The sequence below is a fragment of the Rhinolophus hipposideros genome (genome assembly GCF_964194185.1).
Source record: "Rhinolophus hipposideros genome assembly, chromosome: 19".
In the NCBI taxonomy this organism is placed as follows: Eukaryota; Metazoa; Chordata; class Mammalia; order Chiroptera; family Rhinolophidae; genus Rhinolophus; species Rhinolophus hipposideros.
The window spans coordinates 30,430,958-30,456,944 of record NC_138065.1 but is presented as its reverse complement, the minus strand read 5'-3'; the positions used below and the strand labels follow the sequence as shown (position 1 = coordinate 30,456,944).

At 50.6% G+C, this 25,987-nt stretch overlaps 1 protein-coding gene across 24 annotated transcripts in view; it reads right to left on the bottom strand.

Moving 5' to 3' along the window:
- Positions 1-2,777: 2,777 nt before the first annotated feature.
- Positions 2,778-25,987, bottom strand: part of NFASC (neurofascin) — a gene marked incomplete at its 3' end in the record, with an annotated part of 189,908 nt that continues 166,698 nt past the window's right edge. For 13 of the 24 annotated variants that reach the window (XM_081025939.1, XM_081025961.1, XM_081025957.1 and 10 more), the window contains 5 exons: positions 24,363-24,479; positions 23,011-23,163; positions 15,178-15,309; positions 12,945-13,014; positions 2,778-9,093 (listed from right to left, as the gene is read on the bottom strand). In XM_081025939.1, coding sequence (XP_080882065.1) covers positions 8,862-9,093; positions 12,945-13,014; positions 15,178-15,309; positions 23,011-23,163; positions 24,363-24,479 — 704 coding nt within the window. Of the gene's footprint in view, positions 9,094-12,944; positions 13,015-15,177; positions 15,310-23,010; positions 24,480-25,987 lie in introns of those variants that run through there. The other 11 variants (XM_081025960.1, XM_081025943.1, XM_081025944.1 and 8 more) reach the window with 3 other exon arrangements.

Genomic DNA, 25,987 nt, shown 5'->3' with positions numbered 1-25,987 from the left:
GTTCTGGGGCTTATCAGCAGTACGTTTTAGGGCAGGGATGGGGGTGGGAGTGGGGGTTGGGGCTGTGCTGTTGGGCCGCAGCTGTGGCTCCAAATTGCTCTGAGGCCCACTGCTTGCTCCGCATGCTCCAGCAGGAACTGACATCAAACAAATGGGCTCTGATGCATTAAGTGCGGAGGGGGAAGCTGACATGGGCCCTCCCCTGCCTTCTTCCACCTTATGGTGTTGAACAGTAGAGGCTGTCTTGATGAGAGGGGCTGTAACGAATTCCCAGATTCTATCCCTTTGGGGGCAGCTGGGCAAGAGGGGGTATAGCCTTCACTCTTAATAAAGATTGGACGATGACTGTCCCCTCCCACTGGGTCGGTTAATCCAGCTCCAAACTGGAGATTAGCATTTCTAATGGGCTGGGAGGTGCAGCCTTCAGGAGACAGGGCTGAGAGATGACAGATATTCTGGGGGCCCCTGGGGCTCTGAAGAGAGGCAGTGCTTTTGTTTGGCCTCAGTTGAATTGAGGTTGGCTTTCTTCAAGTAAGAGGCTTGCTTGTCTCTTCACTTCTGTCCCTGAGTGGAGGCCTCTGCTCTAAAACTAGGCCAGTGGACCACCCTTTGCCCTCGAAATGTCATATCCAAGTCCAATATCCAAATATCCAATATCCAAAGAAGACGACACAAAAATCTTGAATCCACTTAGCCACTTCTTTCAAAGGAACAGCTGTCACATTCATTCATTTACTCATTCATTCATATTCATTCATTTTGTTCTTGCTTTGTGCAGGCCTGGCCTACAGACAGAGATTTAAACAATGGTCTCCTATACTGAGATGTTCACAAAATAATGAAACAAATAGACGATAAATGTCATGTGCATCTCCCTTCAGGAGAGACACAAAATAGGTGTTCTGGGCATAGCAAGGGGATCTGAACGAGACTTAGCAGAAGTTTGTGTGTGTGTACTTGTCCAAGCCACATCAGGTCTCAGGGAAGACTTCCTGAGACACTGTCACCTGAGCTGATTATTAGAGATGTGTGCTCCAGCACAGAGCCCACGGCCTGCCTTCAAGGAGCCCAGGAGAGGTGATCTGTAAGAAGAAAGGTATTTAGAGGTGGGAAAGAGAAAAGAGCCTGGAATCATTCCAAGGCCTGGCTGTGAGAATCAGTTCCAGTGATTACGAATTAGCCAAAAGAACAAGGATATGGCTGGCCAAGAGGAGTTCATTCCTAGCAAACCCACCATTGGGCCATAATGCATTTGTTGAACCCACATTTACTGGATACTAAAGCATTGCTTTTGCTTACTTGCCTGTCTCCCATGACAGTCTGAGCTTCATGAGGACTGGAACTCTATCCTACTTACCTTACATCATTAATTGGTCTAGAGTAGATTATTAATTACATCATTAATTGGCATAGAGTAGGTTTTAAGCTGAATTAAATTGCAAAAGCTGAGAAGTATGAGAAATTGCATGTCAGGGGGATCTGGAAATAGTTTGGAATGGCTAGAATTTAGGGTACATGTGAGGAGTGGTGAAAAATGAGACTGTAGAGGTAAGGGTCAGATCACAAAAGGTCTGAGATGCCAAACCAAGGAGTTTAGAGTTGACCCTATTGCAGCAAACTGAAAGGTTTCAGGAAAAGGAGTCACATGCAGATTTGTGTTTTAGACTACCCATGTGGCTACAGTTACAGGCGGAGTAGGCAACACAGGAGGCAAGGAGACTGTCAGTTGAGGATGAGGGCTTGGTCTAATGGTGGGACAGTGCCAATGGATACGAGGGACAAATTTCAGAGAGCCTGTGAACTTGAGAGTGATGAGAAAAAAATCTTTCTCATATTCCAAGGAGTGAGTAGGGAGGTTTAGAGGTGTTGTATGACATACCCAATGAGTTATCCAACAATTCAGGAGGAGCCAAATCTGGAAAGAAGGTCTAATTTTAATCGAATGAAGCAATAATGCCTCACATTAGTGCTCTGTTCTGAGGACTTTTGAAGGGAGAGTAAACACAGGTGGGTTGGATAGTTACTTGGTGGTTCTTAGTATCTAAGAGAATTGGGTCTGCCTTCTCAGTGAAATTCTTTTGCCCTTTTTCCCCATTACTGTCTATAAACTATCAGTTATCTTCCTACATGAGCAGAACCACCTCTTAGCCCTGACCACTTTCTAGCCCCACATCACCCTGAGGAAAGGGAGGGGGTTACAATGCCTGGGGTCCCTCGCTATTCATCCTGCCTGGGTGATGTTCTTCAGCTACTCCTTAGTGAGAACTAGCACAAAAACAGCTCCCTTCGACCAACACGACCCGCTCTGTTTCTTTCCCTTTTCTATTTGCTTGTTGGTTGAGATTCCTTTGAGTCTATTGAGAGGGGCTTGGTTTGGTGTAAGTAGTTTTAATTATTCAGCAATATGAAATGCCTTCTGTGCCAGGCACAATGCAGTGTTTTCCCGTCTAAGGGTAGAGGTGCAGAAAGAGGAGTGGCTTTGCCTGTTTCTCTCCTTCCAGCATCCCAAACATGGCCCCTTCAATGGTGTGTGAGCATATATACAGTTGCGCTAATTTAGGGGGGTCTCCTGGCTGTACACATTCCTGTATCAGTCACTCTAATTCACACAAATTGTGCCAATGAGTTTTCCAGAATAAGACCAACTTCAAGATGGGAGCTGGTATCACAAAATTTGGAAAGTGTATTCCCATGAAGAACACTTTGATTTGTTCCTGTCATTAACCCCCTGACACCCCTCTTGCACCTATCAAGGAAAATTAACAAAATGGCCAGAGTCCGTTTTGAACAATTTTTATTATACGTTTAGTGTTCTCTATACAAAAGAAATCAGTTTTGTGTTTGTTTTTTTCTTTTTTTTACAGTGATTCAAAAACAATTCTGGATAATTTGGCCTTTTCATTGCTCATGCAGTCGGTTTATAAGTCCATGTGTTAGGTGGTCCTCCACCGCCCAGATGCCTTCCCTGCTGAAGGTCGTGTGACACCCTCAGAGACGCATCTGTCACTGACATTGGTTAATGCAAAATAACTCGCAAAAAGGAAAGAACACGACGTGAGAGGGGTTAAAACAAGGTCTGCCATGGTGAGTTAAATATTTAACCAATGAAAAACATATCAGACAATTTGTGGGTTTGTGCATGTGATAAGGGATGGGGACATTGGGAAAACATTTCCCTACTGAGAGGAACAAATTGGGATGGTGGGGGGAAATGTGTGTGTTGGGGGGCGGGGTACACAGCAAGAGGTCCTCCGGGGTCCAAGGTGGGTTGGGTGGGACCAGGACAGAAGGCAGACGCGTCATAGGCGACAGGCTCAGCTCAGGAGCGGTATGAAGAAATTGGCAAAGAGCTGGAAGGAGAACACTGAGGATGTGGCATTTGAGGATCAGAAAAAGGGGTGGGACAGGGTCATCTGATCTGCATCGTTTTTGAAAAAGAAACAGAGCAGTGCACAAAATTCTGGATTTCTTTTTGCAGACTTTTGTGTTTATTGCTTCGCTGAAGTCTTTACATGTGCTGAGCTCCAGCCCAGCAAATCCCAGGGTGGCAGAGCTTCAACGGGCGCTGCTGCCCCTCTGCACCCAGCAGCCAAGGTGGAGTGGTGAGAGGTCCTTATGCCCTCACTTCCAGGGGGCACAGCATGCTGGCGCTCGACGTGTTATGAGCAGGAGACAATTCTAGGCTTCACAGTGACAGACGCCAGTCACCTCATCACCCTTCTCCTGGCTTGGGTCTGCCCTTAATACCACAGGTTATCACACACTGATCTTGGACTCAGAAAAATCCTTTGTCTGTCATTTTGGGAAGATGTGGGAGACGTGGTAAAGGAGTATGAGAGGGTGATCCAGCAGGACAGAGGTCAGGACACCTGTTTCCAAGAAGGCAGCGGGGGTGAGAAGCAAGGACACTGGCAAAGGAGTTGGAGGGCCCGAATGCAAGCCCAACCTCACCTTGGTTTACTAACTGTGTGACCCTGGGCAAGTCCCTTCACCTTCCCAGATTTTAGCGTCCTTGTCTGTACAATGAGTCATTTCAATTAGATCAGCTTTGTGATTCCTTCACATGATGAAATCTGAAGCGATCCTAAGCTAGACACCTTTGTACATATTTCATTTCCATCCTTATTATTATGGAACGTCCATTTAATACTTACATACTGACTGAGGAGCACTGGTTTTGAGACACTGTTTAGTGGGGTCTTGTGGCTTCCCTGGATGGTTATCCACCCTTCCTTTGAATCCTTCTCAGAACCTGTCTCAGGAAGGTCCATTCTTAGTAGGGGAGGGAAGGAAAGCGTGCTGTTCTGGCTTGGGCTGGAAAGGCTGGGGACAGCTGCGAGGTTGGTCTGAACTGCCATGGTCACTGCTGCCTGGTTTAAGAGAGAAGGCTGCCCAGGAGGTGGACTCTGCCCAGAACATTAAGTCTCCTGGTATTTCGAGCTCTGTTTCATTGGTTTGACTCCTGACTCCTCTGATTTTTTTTTTAAATCAAAGACCTCCAACATGGTATTCCTAGGTCACCACGCAAAGCTCAACCAGATCTACAGGGTGATTTCCGTTTAGTGGACCTGTTTGGCAGGGGCTGCCGGTGTGGTGACCGAGGTGTCCCAGGAACCTGCTGCCCTCCCACTGAGAAGTGGTTCTCTGGTACCAGCCCCACTGACCAAAAGCTCAAGGAGCCTCACCTCTTCAATGTTACTGAAGTAGCCTTGCAAAGACAGGCAAAAGTGTGTTAAATCCCCACTCCTTCTGTCACAGGGCTGTTTGTAAATGCTCTGATTTGGCTCTGATTCTGCACAGGGCTCCAGGAGCCTTATAGAGCCATTGCCTGTATTGTTACTGGGGAAGGTTGCCTCTCCTTTGCATCAGACTTGTTCTCTCTTGGTTTTGCCCTCTGAAATCACCCAAAGGGGCCCCAGCCCGGGCAGTCTCTTCTCCCTGCCCCAAGTTGTGCACTGTACCCCATGAAGGCCTTCGCATCTCTAGCGGGCCTGGATGTAGAATCACCTTCTCCAAGACAGTGTCGTAATCTATACCGTTCCCCCTGAGTGGCTGCCCTGCAGTGGGGCCTTGGTCTGCGGTGTGTGCCAATGTGTGGGTGAGCCCATGTGTGGGTGCTGGCTGTGTGTGTGGGGAGACAGTTCCCTAGTTGGGAAACCCACAAATATCCTTGGATCTGTTTCCACCCCTTTGCTAAGGCCAACTGTGTTCAGGGAAACTATGAAAGCACTGTCTGGGCCCAGGTGGCAGACACCCCTTGCAGGGTGAGCAATATTGGCACTGGCTGCTTCTCGGACACGTGGACACTTCTCCAGACCTTGGGACTTGCCAGAGAGGGGGTGACCAGATATCCACAACCTCTCAAGGCAAAAGCAGTGGACAAGGGAAGGAGCTAGTCTGGTTTTCCCTTTAGCTTAGACTCGGCTATCTCCTCAAAAGCAAAGTAAGAAAGACTAGTTCCCACTCTCTGTAACGCAGGCAAAGTGGGAGGCAGCTGTCCCCGGGCCCTGTAGTGATGTATTCCCCACACTGGCCTCCTTTCTCCATCGGGTGGGCCCATGCCCCTCTGTGGGGGAGAGATATTCAAGGAGGGACTAAATAGGGGAGACTGAGGCACCAAAATACAGACAGGTTAAGCCACTTGCCCAGAGGGGCAAAGCAGAAGCTCAGAAGGCAGGACTGTCCCTCAAATGCCCCTGTAGGTTTTGATGCCGTCTTGCCCAGCCTTGCAGACCAAGTTCTCCCTCTGAGGCTTCTCCCTTTGAGCCTGGGGCCATTCCATTGGTGGCTTACATGCTCAGAGTGCTCCCAATCAATGCCACTGTGTCCCAAGACTCATGTCGAGGACTGTCAGCCCGGAGAGGGCAGGGGCTACACATGACTCTTCACCGGGGTATCCGTGGCTCAGAGCCTGGCTTGCACTCCATGTTCAAAGTATATATGTGCTGAGCAAATCACCAGACAAAATGAGGGCACAGGGAGCCACAGCTCTTCTGGCCAAGCACATAGTGGGATCACAGACCAGGCAATGGAATTTCAGGGCACTATGAGATGACTGACACTTTTTCCCTCTGACCCCCTTGCCAGAAAGGCTGAAGCACCAGTGGTATCACCCCCCACTGACATCATCGTGGGTTGTTTGGGGTGGGTGCTGGAGAGCCCCAGGTGAAAGGGAATGTGGAACAATATGCTTTCCTGCGAGCTGGATGGACTCTGGCCTGGGCGCCACGGAAAATGGAACCTCCTCTCCCTGGAAGGGCTCCTCCTTAACCTTAACACTACAACCCACAGATCTCTCAGCACTTGCCATCTTTGCTTTGGGACAATGTGGTTCTTCAGGCCCAGGTTTGCTCTTGCCTGCCAGGAAGGCTGTGATGGCGTGGTGGTGTGGGCAGCCTCATGATAGGGCTGACGGCGCTGTCTTCATACATGACGGGGGACGGTACAGAGCCTGGCAGGACATGAACAAGGAGCAAAGACAGGCTGAGGAATCACCTCTCCCCAAGACCCTCTCCAAGGGCTTCTGGTAGCAGAAGCCCTCCCCTGGTCATCAGTTGCACAGCAGACCTTCTAGAGGCACGGGGATGGGTACAATGACCTCTCACAGTCTTTCTTGCCCTAAGAGATTGTTTTCAGTGTAACAAGTTCACTGGTGTGTTTGGTGCAACATGGACTCAGGACCTGAGAAAGTGACCACCCTGCTCAGATCCAGTGTTTCCTGAAAAGGCCAGTCCTTTCATTCAGCTCACAGGCATACTTCCTGACATACCCTTCAGGGACCCTGGGCCTAGGTTGCCGGAATACCCAGCTATGTCCAAGAAGGTATCAAAGGATAGCCAGGGGAGGGGACTTGAGCTCACTTCCCAGCTCCCTGCTATTCACCTTGTCCCCTGTCACCATGAGAGAGCTACCCCTTGGGCTTCCAGGAAGCAAATCTAGCCATGGCTGGGGCCAAAGGACGTTACTTGCTCTCAGGTTTAAACAATATAATTGGCTCAGCTCTGGGCTATGGTTTCTTACCTGCAGACAGAGTATGTGTACCTATGGGCTTGACCTTCACTGACTGGTTACTGAGTGATGCAAACCAAACATTGCTAATACCTTTGCGGCTCAAACACATGGCAAATGATGCTTTAATAAAATCTCTAAAGGACACAGCCCTGTCCCTCCCTGCCCAGGACCCCTGGCAAGCAGCTGGAGGCTGAAATCAGAGGTTGTGTAAGTGGCAGGTGGCCCATTACTAGTGTCAGCTTCCCCCTCCTCCTGAAACTGATGCTGCAGCCACAGCTACAGGGTTACTCTTAGGCTCACGATCTCTCTCCTCGGAGGCTGGGTACCTTTGGTTTCAAAAGTGGATTAGGTAGGGTAGATGAAGGCAGCGCCTTCGGTCTCTGAGAACTGCAGGGCTGCGAGTGTATCCATCTGGGGCAACAGCTTGCAGGGCATGTGTCGAGTGGCTGCTTCTGATTCTGCCGTGATGTTTGCATAGGCCGCTCCGTTCTCCTTGAGACAGACACTGCTGGAGGCTTCAAGGCTTGCATGGAGGGGCTGGGAACCTGGGAACTACAGGGACAGATCAGAGCTGCATAAGGCATTCGAACAGCACTGAGTCCTCCAGGCCAGGCTTCACAGCACTGCTAGTGCGGTGTCCCCGCAGGGTCTCCTGATATGTAAATACCCGAAAGAAAGGACACACTGGCTCAGTGTTGGGCCAATAGGGCCCCATCCACACAGTTTCGACGTCATACAGAACTGACCAAAGAGATGATACCTGCTAGAGGTGAAAGGGGGAGCAGTACTTTACCCCCTAAACACACCAGCAAAACTTCTGCAATACAGGGTTCTATCTCGAGGGCAACAGTGTAGACCCCTGACCAGGTGGGGGGCACCCTCCACTCTGGATGCAGTGCGTGTGGCCCTCTCTCCTGTATCCTGGTTTTCACTGATGAGGAAGCCCAGCCTTCTTCTTCTCTTGAGGTGAGCAAGGCTCCCCAGGGACCAGATGCCTGATTTTCTTCTGCTTGAGGTACATGGTCCCTGGAGTTGAAGTCCTTTCCATCAGTGTCACTGCTGTTCCTCAAACTCCTTCATCAGCGTCAGTGCCACTTTTGTCTTGGACACTCTGGAGGAAGGGGCAGGGTACGAGTGAGGAGCAAGAGGTAGGCTCACCTCCCAAATGAGCCAGAGCAAGGCAAGGAGACCTGCCCACCCTATCCCTGCCAAAAATACTGTCACTTTCCAGAAAGGAGCCAAGCCCAGCTTAGCAACTGACAAGGCTGAGGCGGATGGGTCGCGGGCAGGGGAGGCATGTGGCGAGAAAGGCATCCTTTGGAAATGCATTGGGGCAGCGTGGTTTGAATACTGCACCTTTTCTGTATGTTCTTTTACAGACCAATCCTTTTTGCCTATCTTTGCAGTTTTCTGGGAAAGAATCCACCTATTCTTTTTCCAGGGATAGTTCTTCAAATGGAAAAGAAAATGGAGACATTGGGTCTGGAGGGGAAGATGCACAAAGCAAAAATAAAAGAGTGAAAAGTATCAGAACCAACAGAAGAAACTGGTGAGTGTGTGTCAGAGGTTAAGGGTGGGCAGTGTGGGTAGAAGGCTGAGGATGGTTATCAGGCTGAGCACGGGGCCCGGGCTCCCTCCAGCTGAGCTTGGCCGTGGCTCTCGCTCTCCCACACAGGTGGCACCCAGATGTGGGGGGTCATTGGGAGGGGCTTGTGGTTGGCTGGGTGGTCAGTGGTCCTCACAGCTTGGCAGACCCCCACGTTGTACCCTTGTCCTGAAGGTGGTGGTAGCTTCATCTCCCCCTCTCCCCTCCTCCTACTTGCAAAGCAGTGGCTTTGCCTGGGGGGCTGTTAGGCCAGAGAATAGATGGCATTGACGGGTGATGTGGCCTCTGAGCTTTCGTTGCCCTCAGTCTCCTCCTTGTCCTTTTTGACTGTGTACTGGCCGATGAAGGAGCCGTCCTCATTGAACTGACCCTCGCCGCCCTCACCGTAGTCTACCAGGCTGTCGTCACTCTCCTGCTGCTTGATGGTGCCGTCCAGGGATGTCTGGCTGCCCTGCAGGGGCTTGTTGTCCTCGTCACTGGCCGGAGAGAGACAGAGAGTCAGGGCCCAACCCAGCCCAGTGCTACCCAAACCCACACGCTACATGTGACACACAGTTCAGAGAGGACAGGACTTCAGGGACCACCCAGTCCAGCCCTCCCCTGTCCAGTCAATTCTATAGAAGGGAAACTACAGCCTAGAGAGGACAAATAGCTTCTCCAAGGTGAGGTGGCCCATTGGTGCAGAGCTGGAACAAGAGTCCACGCTTGGAGACTCCTGGTCTGAGGTCTTCTCCTTGAGGCCGGGCTACTCTCTGGGGTGGGAAGACGCAGAAGATGGCCACCCTGATGAGGCAGAGCCCATTGCTGTGAGACCAGGCAGGATGGAAGTTCTAGTCGCAAGTCTATTACTGTGTGGTTCTGTGGCCATGGGAAAACCTTCTCATTGGGCCTTAGTGGGTTGGGCTCCATCAAGAGGGGTTGGGCTAGTTTGACTCTCAGTCATCTGTGACTGTCTACAAAGGCTCTGCCCTTGACAAAAAGCCAGCATCTGGGCCTTAAAGAAACAAACCTCTGCACTGCCTCTCCCCTTCTCTGTCTAAGTGTTGTTTCTCTCAGCTCTATATCTGGTTTATCTACAAACAGATGATGTTGCTTGAGTCCTAGCAAGTGAAAGAGGAATTGAGGAAGGAGGGGTGTGCCAATAATATGAGGCCAGAAACTTGAGACAAAAACTAGCAAGGAAGGCACAGAGGAGCCTGCCCAGCTCCTTCTGAGGCCCCCAGGTCCTGCCCTTAAGCTCCTCCTGTGCAAAGAGAGCTGTGAGGCTGGTGGTTTAAGTGTCATCTGCCCCACTGTGCCTGCAGTGTCCCCAGGAAGTGAGACACCCTGAGTGGGCAGGGTGTCAGCTCAGGCACCACATCCCTTTCCCTGGCTGGAAAACTGCCCTTTAGGCTCAGAGTGGGGTCCAGGTGCTGCTGGCTGCACTTCAGAAGGAAGATGAGTGAGTTCCCAGGCAGGAGGCAGTAGGACCAGCAATGAGAATCTGGGTCCCAGTAGGCGAGACCACAGTGGTGCCAGGCAGTCTGAGCAGACATACATCGCCCTCTTCTCTGCTTTCCCCCGCACCCCCCACTTAGTCCTTCCTGGGGGTGCTGAAAACAACAGGCCAAGTTGCCATTATACCAGGCAGTTGTTCTGGCTTCTAACAGAAGTGCTGGGCAAAGACAGCTGTCAGGGGAGTACCGTGAGCCAGAGTGGAGAGGAGCTGGGCATTAGTAGATGGAAAGCTATTAGCGCCCCCACCCCACACACACATGCTGAGTGAACGGAGCTCCATTAACACAGCCTGTGTTCTCTGACGGCAGTGCTACGGGAGAGGCGCCCTGAGTGAGAGAAGTGGGTCTCCAGAGTTTGTGCAGGAAGTGGAACTCATCTTTTGAAACCTATCAGATTATTATTTTTTTTTAATTTGAAAATGTAATTGGCTTTATTAAGCGATTCATGAATTGGGCCACATCCCATCTAGCAACGAGATGGGCATTCAGAGAACTAGCAGAGTCTAATTATCAGGCTCCTTATCCCAAAGACCAGGGTTTTTCACATGCATTCCCGCCTGAGGGCCTCCTCCCTACCTGCAGGAAGAGGAGGATTGTGTTTAAGTGATTTGAGGGAATTCCATGCACCTAAGTTAAATGCAACTGCTGGACAGGGAAGGGATGGCCCTGCAGGGTGAAAGGCACAGGGAGGGGGCTTTAGTGTGTCAGGTTTTTGAGCGGAAAGGGGATCTAGGTCTGGAAAACACAGACCTCTCCTAAGGGAAGCTTGAATGAAACCAGATGACTGGGGAACCCTGGCCCAGCCCCCTGTCCGCCTACCTTCCAAGAAACCTTTGAGGACCAGGTGGACAGACAAAGGAGAGAGAAGTAGAGGGAGACCCACCAGAGACATGCTTCGACAGCTAGGCCACAGAGTGGAGCGGGGTGAGCCATGTTCCCTTGTCCCCAGGCCTGTCCCACCTAGAAACTTGGTGTTTCCTCTGATGTATTACTTTCAGCCCTTTCCCAGTGTAGGACTCAGCCTCATCCCAGTAGGGGCTTTAGGATGGATGCTGCAGAACCTAACTCTCCCCACCCCCAGGCAAAGCTGAGGTGTGTGTGCATGGGCATGTGGGGTGCATGGTGCATGCATACATATCCAGTCTCAACACTGGTGGGCAGCGATGGGGTGGGGAGGAGGCAGAGGTTTTGCCTACCAGTTTTAGTGTTTAGGGGAGGAGAGGTACCTGAGGAAGCAGCTTCTCACAGCGTAGGCTGCCTGGCCCTGTATTTGAGGAGGTCCTCACCCCTCCTCTGTGGCCACACTGAGGGTCTGGGAGCGAGAAAGCCCCATGGCCTTTGGAACTGACAACCAGGGAACAGCTCTCAACTCATGGGGTTGCTAGGCCCCAGTAGGGGTGCTGAGGGTCGTCAGAGGAAGGGCCTCTTGTGCTTGCCCTTTGGGAGCCTCATGCGGCTGTTGGGACTGGCTGGATGGACATGGTCCTTGAGCCGCCAGACGGGCTCCTGTGTGGGCAGTGGCTCTGCTGCCCATTGATCTGATCCGCTTGCCAGGCTGCTGATGGACAGAGTGGCGGAGGCCCAGGATGAAATAAGGAGAGGTCAGAGGAGGACACGGGTGATCTGGTCCCAGAGAGTGACTGGCTGGGGTGGGGAAGGAGGGCTCTGATGAGAGCATTTCCACCCACCCAACTTAGTCTGGGAATGAGACCCACCCTATATTGTTCCTTAACTCAAAATATACTTGCCATCAAAATCGACAGACTACCACTTTGTTAAGCCAGATAAGAAGGTTTATCTGGGGGTGGCCCGGTGGCTCAGGTGATTGGAGGGCTGTGCTCCTAACACCCAGGTCACCGGTTCGATTCCCACATGGGCCAGTGAGCTGCGCCCTCTACAGCTAAGACTGTGAACATTGGCTCTCCTTGGAGCTGGGCTGCCATGAGCAGTCGGAGCTCGGTGTGAGCTGCTATGTGCTGCCATGGGCTGCCGTGTGCTACCGTGAGTAGCTGGCAGCCGGCATGTGGTCGGCAGCCAATGAGAGCAGCCGCAACCGACTGCCTCGGGGGTGGGGGTGGGGAAGACTCAATACCAGCCTGGGCCAGGGGGCTGCGCCCTACAACTAGACTGAGAAACAGTGGCTTAAAAACCGGGGGTGGGGGCAAACAAAAAAGAAGGCTTACCTGGATCTGAGAAAGAGCGCAGGTATAAGACAATGGCAGGAGCTGGAAACTGGGCTCCTGGCCTCCTCAGCTCTGCCGCTAACTCACTAAGTGGCGAGCGTGGGAGTGTGGGGCAGGTCACTTCTCAGTCTGGGTCTCAGTCCTCTCGTTTGGGACAGGCATTGGCTAGAGCCCAGAGATGTTGCTCAAGTTCATGAGGACAAGGCCTAAACCCCCTCCGTCCCACCACTGCCCTTCATCACTCACCTAGTCCGTGCTTTATGACAATACAGCTTCCCTGGGATGTTATCTTCAGGGTTGGGGTGGGGTGTAAGCAGAGAGGAAGCTGAGGACCCAGGGCTCGATTTCCGAGAGAAGACGTGGAAACACATATACTTTAAGGAACTCAATAAATCTGAGTTGTGCAGGTGAATGATGAGATGCCTCTCATAGAATGAGAGCCAGGTTGCGTGGGAGCAGCCCTGTCCGGCAGGTACCGGCAGAAAGGCAGAGCTGACAGCCCGATGGACGATGGGAGAGGACGCCAATACCGTGGCCTCTCAGCCAAGTCGAGCTGCTCTGAGGGGACGGTGCTACCTCAGGGGCAGTGAGGACAACCCACCCAACGGGACGCACTGTGTGTGAATAGGGGCCAAGGAGATCACGCACCTGTAGTCAAATGAACCATCCTCTTCTTTGGGGTCTTCAGGGCCAAGGGGCATATCCTTCTTTTCTCGCACTTGGTCAATAAGAGAAGCAAAGACACAGACACGATGACTGAGTATGCCCCTGCTCTGCAGGGCTCTGACCATATAGCCAGAAGATGCCACCTTTGGGTTCAGTGACAGTCTCTCTTTCAATAAGGCACCATCAATATCTCCCTTGTTCTGGCTTCCCACATTTAATCAGTTGCCATGTTAATTCTGCCTCTTCCTCATCGCCAGGGGTTTCCTTACATCTCCACTGACAACTAAATTGTCCTCCCACCTGGCTCCCCTTACTCCTCCATGGTCGTCCCAAAACACCAAAGGAATGCGATCCTCTCCTTGGCACCTTTCTTATTCTGCTCTGTATTATAATGATTTGTGTATTTTTCTTATGCCTGTGACAGAATGCCAGTTCTTTCCTTGAGGGTGGTGACCCCTGTATTTCTTCAAAGCTCCTAGCCAAGTGTCTTGGCAGAGAGGACACTCCATACACACCCTTGGAATGGAAAGTGCTCACATAGCTGTGACTTCACTTGTTTTCATGGCTCCCTTTTCCTATGCCTCCTCTGTGACTTACAAACACCCATCAAGACCCTGTCTTGTTTTGCTGTGACCTTCCTTTTGAGCCAGCTGAAATGTCCTGGAAGAGATCACGTTTCCTTTTAGAATCCTTAGCACACAGCACAGAACCTGGCACACAGCAGACACTTACATGAATGATTCTTTACTTATCTTTTTTGGGGTATAATACAGGGTAATAACCCCCATTTTAGGGGACGGAAAACAGGCCTTGAGTGGTGAAGAACATGTCACACAGCTAACTGGTGAATTGAATAAAGTCTAGAGTGAAGACTAGAGCTCAGACCTCATGGTTCTTGATTCACTAGCCTTTCTAATGGACTAGGGGTTCACCCTGTCGCTGGATGGACAGAGAGTAGCTATAAGAAGAACTGGAATGGGACACTTTCCACTGGGCAAAGGAAGGCTCAGAGTTCATCTGATGAATTTTTCAGGTGTTCCAGTTCCACCTGGAACAGGGGGCTGAACTCAATAAGGCTGCCCCTCTCCCTAACTCTGGCCTTCTCTTACAGAAGAAAGACAATCCCAACACAGCATAGCAAGCTGAAAGAAGACATCACTTACCCAAACAAGAATGTTAATTTCTTGCCCTCCCATACAGATGCCTCCCTCACTTCAAGGAGAGGCGTAACTGTTTAGAATCCTAGGGTCTTGAGGGTAAGTGGGCAGGGAAAGGAAATAAATAGAATCTCCTCTCTCTGAGTTTTAGGGGGGTCCTGGAAGAGGATCTGTTCACAGACATGGAGAGAAGCAGGCATTTGGGGAGTACAGAGTGTGTTTGGCCAGTGGGGCTTTGCAGGGCAGAGAGCAATTTCATTCTGTAGTCCAGCAGGATTTTCACTCTCAGAGTCATCCATTATCCTGTCTGCTGTCACCCTACCCACCCCATCACAGACAGATGGCTTTCTTGCCCATTTGAAAAACAATCAATATTTCCAGAAACAATAACATCAGAGGTCCTTGTCCTTGACCTTGGTTTGTCTGGGCTAGAGGATCATGAGGCCCACAGAAGACAAATGGCTCTTGGGGACTCTAGGGAAGCCCAAGGGCATCCCTATCGGTGCAACCCGCCCCTTAGCCTCTGCCTGCTCCTCACGTAGGAGCTTCTGTCCTCTGTTAGGGTGTCTGTGATGATGTCCTAGTCCCGCTGAGAGCCAGCTCTACAGGCTCTCTCATGGGTGTGCTTCTCCTGTCCAGACCTTTCTTCTCACTACATTCTCTCTCTCATGGTTAGAGAAAATGCCTCTCCTCTTTTATCCTTCCTTAGGACACAGGATTCTAATGAGATTCAGATTGAAAAACAAGCCAATTTACCGAGCAGATGGATGGTGAGTCAAGGGGAGGAAGATCATTCTTACTAGGGGCCCGGGTTCCTTCCATCCCCTCTGGAGCTGCCTGGACCACGCCATCCGCCCACCTCAAGTGAACTTAATTAACTCAAATGCTTTCTGGCAGCTCTACGATGCACAGAATAGGCAAGAGGGCTGTTTTTCCAAGCTTAGCAAGGATTGGGCTCCCTGAGAGAACAGAGTCCCCTGGATCTGGCAGGGGACCTGGTGACTCACAGGAAAGATTGCTGGCCAGTCCCTTAAGCCCATCCCTCTGACATATCTTACCTGGGTACTTGCCACCGCGACTCCTTTTGATGAAACAGACGATGAGCAGGATCAGCACCAGGAGGGCGATGGCACACATGAGTCCAATGAACCAGCCCTGGGTGGCAATGTCGGCCTGGTTGTTTGTGTAAGCTGGAGGGGGAGGGCCAGAAGCAAACATGTGAAGGATTTTGCATGGGAGGAGGTAAGGAGGGAGAGGTGAGGGAAGAACTTCAGCTACTTCACGTCCATGTTCCTCCTGCTGCCTAACGCTATCACCTTGGTTCTTTGGCTCAAACTACCCCGCTATAGGGACAAAGAGAAAACAATTAAGGAGCCAAGGTCAAAAGGTCAGAAGAGGCAGAGGAAGGGGGAACAAGGAGCAGAATAAGCAGCAGAAAGCTGACAGACCCTTTAGGAAGAGGAAGTTTCCTAAGGACGAGGCATGGCATTCTTGCAAACCACATCCTGGTCACAGCCTGGCAGGGACGGTGGGAAGGCCAGGAATTGGCGACGGAGATACGATTCCCATGAATGAGCTCGGGGTGAAGAGACGGGCCCTGCATGCTACCAACCAGGGACGGGGCTGTGGTCACGTTGCAAACACCCATCATAAGAACACCTTTTGGGGCCTGCACAGGCCCAGAGCAGCAACCCTGCCCACTAGCATGGCTCCAAAGCCACCCACGCTTCCTGGCAATGGGTCTGGGCAGGGTGCAGCTCCAGGATGCCCTTGCTTTTCGTGTCTCCCCAACTGGACTATGCGCTCCCCGACAGCAAAGACAATACTGGGTGGGTACCCCCAGATGGATGGTGGTGAATTTGGGGCTGGGGCCATGCCTTCAGTGCGTCCCATGCCACTTCAGACCACTTCCACAATCAAAGACAACCCCTGGTGACTGTGACAAGCTGGCTTGCTCCCTCCCTCCCCTTGTGACAGCGAGTCCCTCTCTGTCCTTGCCTGGAATATATGGAGGACCTGTCTGCAAGTGGGCAGACCCCTGTGTGATTGGAGGGGCATGTGGGTGAGCCTAGAGGACAGGCACTCAGGCATCATCTGATGGTGTCCTGGGTGACACAATGGCTCGCGATGGGGTGTGGGTTGGGTAGGACCCACTTGCCATTCTCCTAAGGACTGGAGAACAAAAGCGACACTTCCTGAGTTGCAAACTGCCATGCAAACCAAGACTTGGAGGAGAGGATGGATCAGCGGACCAAAAGAGACACAATGTAATCTGGAGTCAGCTGCGTGGGCCCAGCAGCCTCTGGGAGAACATGGGGAGCTCTGAGAGCCCTTGAAACCAGAGCTCAGGTACGGGGCTTCCTCCAGGGGAGCAGCACAGGGAGGGGTGGCTCTGGGGCCCTGGCTGTGCTCCAGCACTTTTTTTTTTTTTTTAATCACAGCAGTTATCTGGAAACAATCCCACCCTTTATTCCTCTTGGGCAGAGACACTGTCTTTAGAGCAGGGGTGTCCAAACTGCGGCAGCAGGCCAACTGCAGTCCGTAATCCATTTTTTATTGGACCACAGCAAATTCCAAAAATATGTTTAGTTTATTTAAATAAACCAGGTGAGGCAATAAGTACTTCACCTCGAGGGAGTGGCCCGGCTGTTTGTGTATTTCACCGCATATGGCCCTTGGTGAAAAACGTTGAAAAAAGTTTGGACACCCTGCTTTAGAGGCTTCCCAGCACCTAGCCAAGGGCACTGTATCGAGAGGTCTCAAACAATGGTGAAGACGGATGAACAAGTGCTACCATGCTCTCCGAGCCCCGGCTGCCCAGGTGAGCAGCAGTTGAGTTCTACAGAACATGGCTGTGATTGCCCTGATCTAAGCATGCTATGGGGGAAGGTCCCATTCTTGCTGCCACTCCTGTTCCCACAAACCACCCCCACACAGTGTCAAAAAGATCTTCCTGAAACCCCACATAAGGTCAAACTGCTTCCTGCTTTAACCTCCAGTACATCTCAGGACTATTGGGAAAAACCCATGTTCCTTATCCTGACTCATCAGGTCCCAGTAGAGCTGGCCCTGGCCACCTCTTCAGTCCTGCCTCCCACCGCTCTCTCCTCACTTTCTATGCTCCAGCCGCACCAGCCACTCTCATTCCCACCTCAAGACCTGCATCTGCTGCTCTTTCTTCAGATGGTTGTCTCAGAAAGTCATCAAAAGATGAGAAAGTCATCTTCTCAGAAAGGTCTTTCTGGACCTTCCCAGCTAAAGCAAAGACCCTCTCCCCGATCCAGCCACTCTTTATCTTTTTCACAGCACTTGGAACCATCCGAATGATAAAAAGTAGTCCCCCTTATCTGCAGGAGATATGTCCCAAGACCCCAGTGGATGCCTGCAACTCGATAGTTACTGTTTTTCCTATACTTACATACATACCTATGACAAAGTTTAATTTATAAATTATGCACAAGAGATTAACAGCTAATGATAAAATAGAACAATTCTAACAATATAATAAAAGTTACATGAGTGTGGTCTCTCTCAAAGTACTTCATTGTCCTCACCCTTCTTGTGATGTGAGAGGATACACCGCCTACGTGATAGATGAAGTGAGCTGAATGACAAACACTGTGACTTAGCCTTAGGCTCTCCTGACCTTCTGACCACATGTGAAAAGGAGAGTCACCTGCTTCAGGTGACCCTGGATCACTGAGCCATGAGGAAGTTGATGGTTGGCTGTCAGGAGCACACAATGCCGATGGTTGGGGTAGGTTAGTATTTTTGGATTGCAGTTGACCGCAGATAAGGGAGGACCACTGTATTACTGCTACTATGTAACAGTTTACACTTATAAGCACTTCCTGTGGTGCCAGGCACTGCTCTAAGTACTTTCCTACATGTTCTCTAATTTAATGCTCACAACAACCCCATAAAGTGCGTTTTTATTATCATCATCCCTATTTTATAGGCAATAAAACTGAGGCACTGAGGTTAAGTGATTTACTCAAGGTCACAGAGCTACTAAGTGGTAGAAATGTGACCCCAGGCTGTCCGGCTCCAGAATCTGTGTTCTTTACACTTCGTCCTTCCACCCAGAAAGTAAGCTCCTTGAAGAAGGGACTGCCAGGTTTATTGTTCTCTCCCCAGTGCTAGGACAGAGCCTTATGCATAGGAGGCACTCAATTCACATCTCCTCAGTGGATGAACCCTCCCCTTCCTTCCCTTCATTCAGTTCTCACCCGCTTTTGGCCTGACGTGGCCTCTGCTAACCTCACACTCCACCCTGTCCGCCCTGTGTGCTGCCCATTCTAGCACCAACTGAACTCCCAGCTGTGGGTCTTGGCGATTACTGTATTTTTCTGCCCTTGCCATGAGCCCTTCCAGAGGAAGACACAGACCCAGGCCCATCACAGATTCACTATGTCGTACTTCAACTGGGCCTTCACTGCTGCCTGGCAATCTTTTTACTCATCTCTTACTGTCCCTCTCAAACTGCACCACCCCTTCCCACCACCATCCTCCCAGCCTCCACAACCATCCTTCTCCCATGTCAGGTAGGTTAGGTACCCCTCTCCCCTCTGAAGTTTCTCCGCCCTCAGTTGTGGGACCCAGGCCTCACTTTCTTGGCAGTTCAATCCTGAACGGATTTCTGTAAACTCTAGTGTTTTCAATTTCTTATTCTTTGATGTCTCTTCCTTTCTGCTGTTAAATATGTTGAAGCTTCCTGTATCTTAAAATAAAAACCCGTGAGGAACCTGCCAGACTTCAGCTCTAGCTCATGCATTGTCCTTTTGTAAGTAACCTCCTCAATCTTCCATTGTTTCCAGTTCCTGCCAACTGCTTTCTCCACCCCCAGCAAACCAATTTCAAGACCCTTTATACTCAAGAGCTTCATCTCCCGTCATGGAGTGGATCTTTCCCAAACCTACCTCTGTATCATTGACTCTTCCCTTCACTGTCCTTCAGTCCTGACTTTCCAACTGGCAATTCTTCTATTCATTTCTCATTGTCCCTCCAGCCAGTTACACACTAAGCCCAGTGCTTGCTCCAACCAGCTCCTTGGATGGTCCATCTGCTTGAAATTCAACATGTGTCCTCCTGCCCGCTGCTTCTGCCAGTGGCTTCCCCATACTCCCCATCTCTAAGGACTAGCATTTCTCCTTCCAAAATGTATCATATTCACCTCTGCTCCATTCCAGAGGGGCATGGAACACCCTCTGCTTACCAGATCCAGAGGACATGGCACATTATGTTGTTCTGTTGCTAGAACACTTCCATCAGGCCTGGACTTCCAGGAGCTCCCATCTTCCCCTCCCTGCATCTCTGCCACCCTGCCTCAGCGTCTGCACTGCGGCCCTTCTTGCTCCCCTTCCACATTCTACCCTCCTTCCTGACTTTGCCGCTCCCCCAGCTCACAGCAATCTTTGAACTCCAACTTCACCCTGGTTACTCCACACAACGTAACATTTAATTGCTCTGTTTCCTGGGCCCTGATTTCCAAGGATACTATTAAAGATTTGAGAACAGGGGACTCTTTGAGCCCCCAGTCCTTAGTACAATGCTGGTCACATAACTCGTCAGCGACTACTTATTGATTAATGATCAATTTAATCCGAATACAATATGGTTAACCTGGAACACTGCTTTAGTTTCTTCCCTGATACCACGTAGGGGACCCAGGAATATTGGCCTGACCATGAACTACACCTGGGCCCTGGGATGAAGGAATCACTTCAACTTGTATTTGGATGGTGATTCCCACCTTTCGCAGAGACACTGGCTGGAATGTCTGCAGCGGCCTGTTTGCTTCACCAGCTTCCTGATGGTTGTTCTGGTGCATGCTGACAAGGTCTCTATGAGACTCCCTTTCTCCAGGAAAAGTGACTACATGGGCAATTTAGAAAGCAAATTCCATTCCTGACTTTGCCATGTGAAGTTCAAATGCACCTCCAGTCCTTACCGAAACAGTCAAAGAATCTTTGTGAAGTTTGGATACAGAAGGCTGTTGAAAACCAAATGGGTTTTGTAACTATGTATGGTGATGGAGGTTAACTAAACTCATTGTGGTGTTCATTTTACAACATATACGCATATCAAATCATTATGTTATATACCTAAAACTAATAAATACTTTCTGTCAATGATATCTCAATTAACAAAAACACCCCAGAGCAAGTGGGATCTGGGGTAAGGTGGGCTCATCCGGGCAAACACAAGTCCCAGCGCTTCTTACTCGGGACTAGAGGCTGTATTTTGTGTGCCTTCCACACCACACCCCACATGCTCTCTCTGAAACAGACGAGTCACCTGCAAGGCAAGCTGTTCCCATGACCCCTGACTGACCAGGAGGGATTTGGTTTGGCTATGGAAGAAAGGCTAGTCATTCAAGGTGGGCAGGGGAATTATATTTCAGAAATAAGGACCGATAAACAAATACAACAGGGATGGACTTTCTTCAAATGTAGTTTGGCTTGACTGCTCTGACTTAAGCATCAGTTTACACCTCTGCATTCCCACCTCACCCCATTCTGGGTTTCTCCCAAACACAGTAGAGAGAGGCTGACTACAGTTAGTCTCCCTAAGGTCCCCCCTTGCCGCCTTCCTGAGGTCTGCCGTGGGTTGCTGTCTGTCTTGCTGGCCCACTGTCAGCACCCACCATCCTGCTGCCTCACCTCCTCCCACCCACCCAGGATGGAAGAGCTGACAGGACTCCTGGAGTCCAGGGCTGTGGGTGTGTAGCCCCTCGGGCCTCTATGGCTTCAAAAGCTTCAAGGAGGTGATTAACTTCCCCTGGGGTCTTTAGGGTGAGGATCCAGGGAGCCTGTTGGCATTCCTAGTGGTTTTCTTCCACTGCCTTTCTGAACCACTACAGCGTGTTTGAGTCTGCGGATGTCAGTGATGGCCTGTGGTTGCCTAAACGACCAGTGGTCAGCAGGCCCAGAGATACTCACAGACTCTGGCTTCGATGAGACACGGGACCTGGGGGACTGTGTGAGCTTGGCTCTGGCATCCACCCGTAGGGAACTGTGTGTGTTTCTGAAGGATCTGAACACACCCACAGGCACATGTGTACTTCAGAAAGTGGTCATTTTTTCTTTCCCTATATTTCCACATAATAATTTCCAGCCTGCCATGGAGGAAGTGAGTACTATGTGCTCAGAGGCTCAGAGCTAACCAGCGTCCTAAAGCTGCCTACTCCAACCTGCAATGAGAGGAATCAGGAAATCCTGGACGTGCCGAGTGTCTCACCTGCTCTGAAAACAAGCTATCAGGATCAGACTCTCCAGATGAACCATAGGAAAGAGGAATTAACATTTGAGTCAATGCTCAGAAGTACACAAATGATCAGTTGCTTTTTCCCCTGTCCTGCATATTTATCCGAGGGCAGGGACTGGTCCTTTTCTCTCTGGCTCTTTCTCCTCAACCCTCACCCACAGCTCCAGGCCTTAGCACCAGGGGAAGCCTCACTCTGAAGCAGGCTGCACTGGCTTATGCAGCATCCCGAGGATGGAACTCTATCCTTGAATCTCATCTTTGCTTCCTGTGTCTGTGCTGGGCTCAAGTTTGCTAAGGAAGCAACATCAAAACATACACTGGTGAGCTGGACTTGGGATCCCGACTGGGTCACAGTCCGGCCACCTGCTCCAGTTGGTCAACTGTCCAGCTCCCTTGCCTGGCTCCCAGGATAGCCTGGTCACTCACAGACATCCTGTTTAGGTCTGGCTAGCCTCAAGCAGGCAGCTGGACTCTCAGACTCCCTGAGTCTTGATGGCACGGACATAGGCAGGACAGGAGGCGGCACAGAGAGGAGGACAGGACGCCCAGCCCAGGAGGGAATAGGCTAGAAGGGGTGGAGTGAGACATTTAGATGGATGGGCAGTAACTCTCAAGATGCAAGCTACCAGGATCAGCCTCACCAGGCTAGGTGCAGGAAGAGTAATGAATAAGTCAACGTTCAGAAGTTCATATAAATCAGTGGGTTTTAGTGTGTGTGTCTACTAATCTGCATCTGATTAGGACATCCCTGGGGACAGGGACTGGTGCTTTTCTCTGTCTCTCCCCCAATGCCACCCTTAGCCCCAGGGCTTAGCATATCACCTGCCCGTCTAATTTTAAAGATATACAAAGACAAGCACGTGCCTTCATGTCTGTAGATTGCCAACCATCCTGCCTACCAGAGATTTCTGAATCTTCTACTTTTACTGAACCCAGTTGGCCTGTCCTTTTGGCACAATGAAGATACTTCTCCATCCATAGCTGGAGCCCCTTTAGAGCCAGAACTATTCTAATACTGAAGAGCATCTTCCTCTCCCTAGCAAGACAAAGGTCAATGACTTTTAAACCACGACAAATGCAGGACAAAATTAAACCAAAACAAATCCCAAACAACTTGTGTAATACACTTTGGAATTTTTTACCTTGTGACAGTGGCAAGGCAGTGACATACATGCTGATCCTTGGTTTGGTTCCTGGGGAGATTTCTGGGTCAACGCCCTTGGATGATCCTATCCCCTAATCCCTCGGGAAGGAAGCAAGCCCCGGTGCCCCAGGCTATATGCAAGTCCAGCGGCCTCTAGACTCGCCCGCACATACACAACCCTTCTGTTGAAGCACAGTTGGGGCTGGGCAGTCTCCTCATCCTCATTCTACAATCCCTGTTTCCTTCTGACTCCCCATTTGCTCCCACAGGGTCAGAGCACGGTTTTCTCTCCACTGTGCATGCACTTCTGACTCCTCTGGTCTTCCTGGGAGCCGCAAAGTATAAGAGCCGAGACACACCATGCAAGGTGGGGAATGGGTGGGGAGGGGTCTTCTTTCCGAGAAGAGACAAGCAGGAAGCTGAGAATGAGAATGAAATGCCCCATGCTTGTAGGGGATGGCCAGGCCAGATCCCCTCTCACCTGTACTGGTCATAAAGGTGATGATGGCACTGCTGACGCCCTCGTTGTCCCGGGAATAAACTCGCAACGTGTATGTCATCCCGGGATAGAGGTCTGTCAGCTGTATAGGCTGGGCATGAGCCTTAACAGGGACAGTTTTTTTCGTATGGTTGCCTGGGGAACAGAAACCTTAGTCAGCCTAGGGTCACGCGCGAGGAGCTGCAAAGGCAGGGCTTAGGTTCTTGCTACCTGTCAAAGAGCAAAGCATGGGGGAAGGGGCCAGACCATCATACAGACCAGGAGGTCACCAGACAACTCCAGCACCAGCCCTTCCTCGCAATCTCTTACGTGATGGTGCTTCAGCTGAGGACACCGTTTCTTCTCGCCAGTCTTGGTGATAAACATATTATGACCTACTTTTTTAAACTCTCAAGGTGTCAGCCAAATGCTGTTATCCTGGAGAGGGTCAGAGGGCCGGTTAGCATCCTTCATGGTAACTGGAGGTGAGATAGAACCCTGCTTCTCATCTCTCACTGTGTGGAAAATTCACATACCAGGAGAAGTGAGTGCCTGTGTGTCTGGGGATGTAGGGTGAATAGTGGTGGTAGGAAGCTGGAAAACACAGGCCAAACTCGGGATTTGGATTCTGTGGACGTGAATCCCCTCCGACCACAGAGAACTAAGGGTTGTCTTTATTCTTTTTTCGGAGATCTTCGGGAGGCCAGCCCAGCCGGGTTAGTTGGCTTACTTGCTTACAGCACATGCCAAAGAGGCCTACACGGTGGGCCTGCCCCCTCAGAACAGAGAAAGTAGATATCCTGACCGCACTCTACAGTTTAACAGGTCTGTACCTGTGATCTCAAGATCCAGCAAAGTGTGAACAGCTCAGTTTAAGCCACCAGCTCTCTGAGACAAATGACTCTGGTCTGTGTCTCTGACTGTGGTCGCAAGTGTGCCTCTGTGAGCAAAGCACAGTTGTACCCCAGGTCTGAACTGGCCCCACCTGTCTAGGGGAGACATTAGAAAACATGGATTCTGAGTTAAGGAGATCCATGCAGAGGTGAGATTGAACTCCCCTGGGGGCTATTCGGAAGCCTTATCCTGGGCAGGAAGTAGATGAAGGGCTCCATGACCTAGGCCCTCCCCAGCACATAAAACCCTAGACTTCACTAGTGGCTGCAGAAGCCCCTTCCTTCTCCTTGAGCCTGCTCCTCCCACCTCACTGCCGTCTGAACGCATATTGATCTCATTAAGTCATAATTAAGCCAGGCTAAAAGGCCTCTCTGAGCCTGGGGAGTTCACAGGATCTCTGTAATGGCATCCACGCTCCCCGCTGCCGCCGCCGCCACCACCACCCGCACAGCAATGCTTACTGTCAATGTACTCAACCACAAAGTCAGTTCCGGGCCCGAAATTGTGCTTCCAGGTGATGTTGGCCCATTTACTGTTGGGGAGCACCGTGACATTCCATATGGACTGCTCATCGGGGGCTGGTGGGCAGGTTAGAAGAGGAGTTAGTGGTGAGGAGGGAGGCAGTGCTGCAGACAGACAGACACACATGGGCGGCCGGGAAAGGGTAGAGTCAGAAATGGCTGTGCACAGGGCCCGACAGAGCTCCAAGCTGCAGCCTTGGTGGCCAGGCTAGAGGTCCCCATCCAGGTAGAGCAAGTGCAGCCCTGAGGACCCATATGTGAGGGAGGGCAGGAAGCTGTCTCTGCACACGGGTAGGGTGGGGATGAGAGGGAGTTCTGACCCGTACCACCGGAGGCTTGAACCTCGGCTCATTCCTGTTTTAGACCCGTCATGGATGTGACGGCGCAGAGAGAACGGCCAGGAAAAAGCCCCGTTGGCTCAAGTGCAGACAGAGCGGGAGAGATGTGCCCACCTCTTTCCCTTCAACTACATTCTGCAGGAAGGAGAGAGGGTATCTTTCAGAGCCACTCGAGAGTCATAATAAATTTGCAGGAAGGACAGGACCAAACATGGGAAAGCCTTTACAGGCTCCTGAAACTGGAGGAGAATGGTAACCAGACTGGTCTGGGGTCAGTCTTGGTCACTAAAATCCTGGATTATGTGGAAAACGCCCTCAGCTTGTCTAAGGGGACTTGGGGGCTAGAACCCCAGGATTCCAAGTAGAGACAGGATGAACCCTTCCTCTCCCTTTCATGGATTGACTGGTATGAAGATCACTCTTTCTTGACACCCAGTCCTCAGTGGTCCGGACACCAGAAGAATCCTGTTTTGTTGGCTTCTCAGCACTACATACGGTCTTAGAGGCTTGATTTCCATGCAACACAGAGACATTAATTATCTAGTTCCTATGATCTGGGAGCTACTTACTCAAAGCTATCATGCTGTCTGAAACCATAGCCTGTGGATAGGAGAATGGTGCTAATCTTCAAACGTAATCATTTTTCAAGAGTCCCAGCAGTCTGATTACCCCATTTCCCCACAAAGATTTAATAGCAGAGTACTAGCATGAGGCCTTGTATTTCAAAGACTTTACAAGTATGGCTCCTGTATATTTTATTAGCATGCAAGGGGGCACTCTCAGCAACTCACTTGTCAAAAATAAATGGAGTATGTTAGTGATGCATGTATTCATTATCTATTTGACATGTGAGTGAGTCTGCAGGGCTGAGGAAATGATAAAAGATCTGGTCTTTACTTCAAAGGAATGCCTTCTCTAATACAACCTTGTCAGTTGCTGGTTGCCCCAGGTGAGTACCACTCGAGTTAGGTGAGACACCAAGAAAGAGATCCCATTGATAGCCCTACAGGGCATTCTCCATGGGGGAAGGCAGAAGGTGGGCTTCTTTACTTATCTGCCACACTGTATTGGCTGCTTTACCACCCCAATCTCAGCTCCATGGACTCTCATGGCTCTTGCTAGGGGGAGCGATTTATGATTAGTCATGATTAGGGGACTTGAGTTTCCTCCTTCTCAGCTCTGGGCACTGGAAATAGCCAGAGAATTTGGGTTTAAGCAGTTTGGCCA